This window comes from Carassius auratus, chromosome 8 (assembly GCF_003368295.1).
Source record: "Carassius auratus strain Wakin chromosome 8, ASM336829v1, whole genome shotgun sequence".
Classification (NCBI taxonomy): domain Eukaryota; kingdom Metazoa; phylum Chordata; class Actinopteri; order Cypriniformes; family Cyprinidae; genus Carassius; species Carassius auratus.
In genome coordinates, this window is record NC_039250.1 from 9,769,711 (window position 1) to 9,776,538 (window position 6,828).

Consider the following 6,828-nt stretch of genomic DNA (forward strand, 5'->3'; position numbering starts at 1 on the left):
TAAACCTCCAGTGAACAAACCAAAGGTGACGGTAGCACGGAAACCCTGAATTAAGGCTCCACAGGTGAGGTGCAGGTAAACTTGACCTCAGTTAGATAAACTCGTGATGCTGCTCGTGCTAGAGCCGGGCGCGTGTCAGCCGTTCGTTCTCGTGTAAAACGGTGCATTTCAGGTCAGTCCGCTTCATTATACAATGGCACAATGAGGAATGCTACTGTTTGCTCGGTTTCACCTGAAGCCTCCATGTGATGTCACAACGCGAGACCCGAGTAACAGGATCGGGGACATTTCTCCCCTACTTAAACCTGACACATGGAGCGCGCCGCTGTGGATGCGTTTTGGAGAGGTAAGCGATAGCTTTTTTATCTGAACGTCTGATCATTTGGTTGAATCGATTTGAGAGAGTTTATGTAAGATAAGCATGTTAGTCCTAAGCGTTTCGGTTATTGTAGTGTCTGTTTGCTTTCTCTGTACGTCTGTGCTTTGCTCCCTCACCAATTAATTCATTATCCCGAGGATTGACTTTACCCCGGGAGAACGAGCCGTGCTCTGCGGGGAATGGTACCCTATACGTGCCACAGTATTTAACCCTTTACCTTTACCCCAAAAAGGAGCTAATTAAAAAATGATTTAACTTCAAATTCTTATTAGTAGACATCTATTAGATATCAGTTTTTTTTATTGTGTTTTATAGGCTATAAAACTGTACTATGCGGTAAAGCTGTCCGTCCATGGTAAATCTTAATTTAAATTCAGAGAACTATTTCTATTAGTTATTTTCCAATAATAAATATTCCTTTAACTTTATTAGTATCTTGAAAAAATTTCAGTACCTTTAGGGTCCACAAAGACAAAAAATGATGTGTCTAACTATAGGCCTGTGTATATGAATATGCAAAATATATATCTGTTCTTTACCCTCTACCCTATTCACATTGACATTATGGTTTCATCTCTACTTCTTTGATTACTTGTTTGACCCTATTAACTGTTGCTGTCACTTCTTGAAAACCTCCATGACAGCAGACACAGAGATGGGGCAGTACAGCTGTGGAAAGATTGCTCTCTCATCTCTTCCTTTTGATAGATTTATTCCCTGTCAAATTAAGCTCAACCGCACGGTATTGTTCAGGTACAACTACGGCCTGTTTAAGATTTAAAACGGCAGACGTGTAAGCAGTAAAATTCAAATCAACAGAGATAAATTGTAAATGAATGTAGTATATGACATTGGCTAACTGAAAACTTTGTGAGCTCAGAAAAGGTCACCTGGTGTTTAATATGGCAACAATAACTGCGGGTTGTAGGGTCACCGGAAGTAATTTTACCACACTTGCATGCAAAACCTGCTTAGGCAAGAGAAACCTGTCAGTCTCTGTTTATTAGAATAGAACGGATTTTGAATTATCCAAAAGAGTCGAATCTTTTGATCTGTTCACTAAAAAGATTCATTCTGTGTGATATGAACGAATCACTGAATCACTCAACATAGGACCTGGGGCCTGTTTCATAAAACAAGTTTATCAAATAAGCCAGGTTTATTTCAGTTAGTCTGACTTATTGTCAGTCGATTTGGTTCAAAATAAGTCAAAATAAAAAACAGGCCCTGGTTCACACTGAATTAGTTTTTGTGTTAAAGAGCAAAAAAGTAAATGGCAGTGTATATAAAAAAAAAAAGTAAGGTGGTGATGTGTGTTTTCAGTGCTGTCAAACGATTAATCGCATCCCAAATAAAAGTTCCTTTTTACACAATATATGGGTGTGTATAGTGTGTATATATATGGGTGTGTACAGTGTATATATGGGTGTGTACAGTGTATATTTATTTTGTATATATAAATAGACAAACACATGCATGTATATATTTAAGAAAAAGTCATGTTTTTATATAAAATATTTAATTATTATATACATTACATATAAATATATATATATATATAAACGTAAATATTTGTAAAATATAGGCTTACGTGTGTGATTGCATTTACATAGGCTATACATTAAACACATTACACACACATCTATTATGTAAACACAAACTTTTATTTTGGATGCGATTAATCGCGATTAACCATTTGACCGACCCTAGACTTGGAATCATTGTAACTTGTGCGATGCATTTTCTGGAACGCTTTGTTGTGCGAGAGGCTGCAAAAAGTTGAAGAACAAAACTGTTAAAGGGGGCTTTCACACAGAATGTGTTTTTGCAGTTTTTTCTTCTTCTCCATTTCACTTTCTGCTATTTCCTCACATTCACATAAAACGTGTTTGCATCAAAAAGTTTCTTTTAACAAAACATATTTTATCTTGAGCGCAGGATTTTTCGAATGTTGTCATGCATATGGTCAAATATTGTGAACAGCTCCTTTATATTAAACACCAATGGAAAACAGTGCAGTGGAATACAAAACACATTCTTTTTGAATGTCCCCTTGTCCTTTAAAAAAACTTGCAAGCCTACAAATCTTATAGAGCCTCCAGAAAGGCACAGTAATACATTTTGTTCAGTAGCTCCATTCTGTGACAGTAGAGTCTGAAACTCTCCTCCCTGTAAAGACAACAAGCTTTAGCACCATGGCGAGTTTTTTGTTCTTTAACACACAGATGCAAGCCACAGAATTTTTGACGAGTCATTACAGTGATTTATAAAACTCTCTTTTTTCTCTCAGGGATCCCTTCATTTCCATCCATTGACAAAATGGCAAGTGTGTTTGCCTACGAGAGCTCTCAAATTGACTGGTGTGAGGACAACTACAGAAATTCAGAGAATGTTGTGGAATATTTTAACACGGTATGAACATAACAGATGAGCCGCAAATACCTTTCACATTCTAGTCACTATGAATCACTCTGAATCCAGCCATTAACACTACAGGAGTCCTACTCAAGACATTGTTAAATGTTAACCACACACACCTCTACAGTGACTCAGGCACAGTGTTACACCTATCCATGTGCTCAACAGAGATTGAATCCAGTACAGTTCAACCCAAACAGGTTTTATTTGTGATCCCAAACTAGTTACAACAACTACAAAATGTGTAGAAGTCAAAAACCAGATTTAGAGGAAGGCATCATGGGATAGGATTCGAGTTTGTTTTCACTAATACATGTTTTTTTGTCTCTTTCAGATGAGCAGTTTGATATTCTTTGTGATCGCACCCATAATGCTTTACTTGCTACACCCATATGCCAAGGAAAGAAACCTGGCTGTGCACCTGGTCTGGATCATGATGGTCTTTGTAGGTAAGTGTGACTGTTTTATCTGGAAGGGGTTGTGGCATTAACATTCCAGCAGAGGGCAGTATTATTCAATAGCCAGGTCATATTCATAGCCAGCAAATTGATTCATTATATTTAATTCATATAAATGAATGAATGAAATGTCAGCTGTGTTAGTGGCCAAATGGGCCAACAAGCTACAAAAGTCTAGTAAATTTCACAAAATTGGATTACCTGCAAATCAATCGACTAGCAATGAAAAGAAAATGTTTCAATTTCAAAATAAATAAAAAGTATTATACATTTGCATTATAAGTACTAATAAAAAATAATAATTTAAAACATTTCTCCTGTGTTTGTCAAAATGGCAAAATGTTTTCAGACATGCACACACCTGATAAGCTGACAATGTAGATAAATGTTTAAAAGCAAAGCAAAGGACAATTGGGAAAACATGCAAAAAGCATGGTTTGTTTAAACCACTTATGCTGTTGCCTCAATGAATCAGCTTTTATGGTATTTACATAACGTATTCAAGTGAAATTGAATTGTATTCACATCCCTTTGACCGTGGTTTGTTTCTCTCTCTTCAGGTATCTTCTCCATGTATTTTCACATGACTCTGAGTTTTATGGGCCAGATGCTTGATGAGCTTTCAATCCTGTGGGTCTTGGCTCTTTGTTACTCCCTGTGGTTCCCACGCAAACACTTCCCCTCTTTTATTAAGGACAGGTAGCAAATTCTGTACCATGTATGCATTCTGTTTCTATGTACTAGCATTAACTTGTTTACAGTCCTCAGTTTGTGTAACTTGCAGCATGATATTCTAATCTCTCTGTGGGAGAGATGGTTTCCACAGCTTTCTCAGTGGGGTCCAACCAGCCTTATATTAATATTTAACTGGTTGTTATCTAGCTTAAATTAAGTTTTAGACTTAGAAAAATATTGATGTCTACTGTTAAAATGTTGGGGTGTGGTCAGGTTTTTTTTTTTTTTAAATAGCAATTAATAGTTCTTTCTATTTCAAAATCTTTATTTATTTATTTTGAATAAATTGTCAATCCTGAAAATTTTTTTTTTATTACTGTTTACAAAATATTAACCAGCAGCTTTTTTCATAATTGATAAAAATGAGAAATGTTGATTGAGCAGCAAATCAGCATTTTAGAATGATTTCTGAAGGATCATGTGACACTGAAGACTGGAGTAATGATGCAAAACAATTTAACTTTGCCATCACAGGAATAAATTACATTTTAATATATATTTTTAATAATAAAAAAAGTTATTTAAATTTACAATTATATTTTACAGTATTTTTGATCAAATAAATGGTGATCAAAGCCTTGGTGAGACTAATGGAGAAAGATCTGTTTCTCTCCAGACTATCTTCAGTCTAAAGTTTGATCTGTCTTTCTGTGTTTTGTTCTTGTTTAGGAAATCCTTCAGTCATATGGTCCTGATCATCACTGTCATAAGCTCTCTGTCCTCTTTTGTCAAACCTACAGCCAATGCCTACGCTCTCAACTGCTTCACCATCCATATCCTCTACTTTCTGTTTGTGGAATTAAGGAAGTAAAGTGTGCATTCATTGCTTCAAGCTTTTTGAGATGTTGCTTTAGTTACTGTTTATCCACTTTAAGACTATAAAGGCTACTGTAGATCTGTTTTTATTTCTTGGTTTTTCTATCTTGCTTGATTTCACACTCGTTCAAAACGGATCTATTTCTCAACAGTTGCACAGATCAGAAAGTGCTGCGTCTGGCCTGGTCATCCGTTGGCCTGTGGGTTCTGGCCATCTCCTGCTGGATTAGCGATCGCTTTGGCTGCAGCTTCTGGCAGAAACTGGACTTCTGTTATCTGCACGGTATCTGGTGAGTGAGCCACGATATCCTGCTCTATCATGTTGAGCACATTTGAACCCTAAAGCCTACAAAATCTTATTTGTTTTATATTGTTAGTAATATTTCTAGGGGAACACTTACTGGACTCAAGGAACTTAGGTTTACTTATATATATATTATATACGCACACACACACACACACACACACACACACACACATATACACATACATGTTTATTGCTTTTATTGCATAAATAAAAAAAAGTTACTTATTTTATATGTTTTTTATTAGGGTTAAACCTCATTGTCCAGACTTTTGGGCTGTCATGCTTATCCAGATTCTGTTTTTCTCTACCCCTCTGTTCAGGCATATTCTGATTGTGATGGCCACCGCTTATGCTAGTACTCTGGTGGCTTACCTGGACGCTAGTCTGGAGATCCCTTATTCCCTACCTGACCTGCAGTACTGGCCACAGAATAAATGGTCCATTGGGCTTCCTTACATAGCCCTCAAAGGCAGCACAAAGACACGGAAAATATGCTAGCATGCATGACAACATGAACTGATACAACCTCATATATAAAGCAGGCTGTAAAGCTGATTTAGGACTAGCCTTTACATCTCCAAAATGGTGAATCCATTTTTATGGGCAGGAAGGAACTGATCCTAAATCAGACACTGTGCATTATATGAACACTGAAAAGAAACTTGTTATATGAAACAAGTGTTGTGGTGAATTGTTGCAGATTCTGGAACTGTCTTCATATTTCTCACAGAACCTGAAACTGAAGGGTGTGTGAGTGAGTGAGTGTGTGTGTGAATGTGTCTAATACAAGTGACTGTTCATATTCTCATCTTTACAGACAACATGCTGTTGTTTTGTGAAAATGAATATTTGCACTTTTGAATGCATGTAGAAAACTTTCTGCATTTTACTTGATTTACTACATTTTTTAACAGAGACAATTGTCTTAAGCAACTGCTCGAAAATGTCAATGTTCGATTCATAATCTGATCAGAGGAAGAAAATCATGCTGCCTGTTTGAAGTGAGATGTCACTTTCTGAAATGATTTTCTCACAGCAAATGGTGCAGACATTTGTTTACAAATGTAATAACTGGGATTATGTTCATTCTGGTGTGGCATATTTAAATCTTATGTTATTTTACTGTATGTTTCGTTAAAAAACTTTATATATGCTAAATCTATATATTGTGTTTTAACTTCTAACCTCCAACTCACTGTATGAAATTGTGGATATTGACGATGGTGTACTTATCAATGACATCACTCTTTAAAATGCTTATGTGACATGAAACTAATGATTTGTGGATTATTTTTATATAAATGATGATTGCTGGGACATGCATTTGATGTGATTTATTTATTTATCTATTTAACCACCATGATACATGATACACACCAAAGTAATAGTCAAAAACTAGCAAGAACCTAAACTTATGATGCTGCTGCTTGTTGTGTGCTTTATATACAAAACAAAGAAAATGGGTTCATCTCGAGGTTATTGATACTTTCTGTTCTTTCTGACACAACACCATCACATGAATAGTCTAGGTGTAGTGCATGCAGTTGAGCTGCTTTATCTCTAAACATCTGTGATTTGAAGTATGACGTGGTTAGACTCTCTCTGTAGTTTTTGTATCAATCTAAAATTGATATATCATGACATTTTATTTTTGAGCATTTAATAGTTGTTACCATTTAAATTAACCTATTAAATTCCATTGTGACAACGTGCCA

At 35.9% G+C, this 6,828-nt stretch overlaps 1 protein-coding gene across 1 annotated transcript; it reads left to right on the forward strand.

The window, feature by feature from the left end:
- The first annotated feature begins 187 nt into the window (after positions 1–187).
- acer1 (alkaline ceramidase 1) lies at positions 188–6,430 on the forward strand. The gene is made up of 7 exons (XM_026269613.1): positions 188–346; positions 2,670–2,791; positions 3,132–3,246; positions 3,816–3,954; positions 4,660–4,797; positions 4,959–5,096; positions 5,434–6,430. Exons 1-7 carry the CDS (start codon positions 313–315, stop codon positions 5,609–5,611), a joined length of 864 nt encoding a protein of 287 aa, XP_026125398.1. The 5' UTR covers positions 188–312; the 3' UTR covers positions 5,612–6,430.
- Positions 6,431–6,828: the final 398 nt, after the last annotated feature.

Coding starts and splice junctions, on each gene's coding strand:
- acer1 (XM_026269613.1), top strand. CDS start 313: ATGGAGCGCGCCGCTGTGGATGCGTTTTGGAGAG. Junction 347..2,669: donor TGTGGATGCGTTTTGGAGAG/GTAAGCGATAGC, acceptor TTTTTCTCTCAG/GGATCCCTTCATTTCCATCC. Junction 3,955..4,659: donor CCCTCTTTTATTAAGGACAG/GTAGCAAATTCT, acceptor GTTCTTGTTTAG/GAAATCCTTCAGTCATATGG.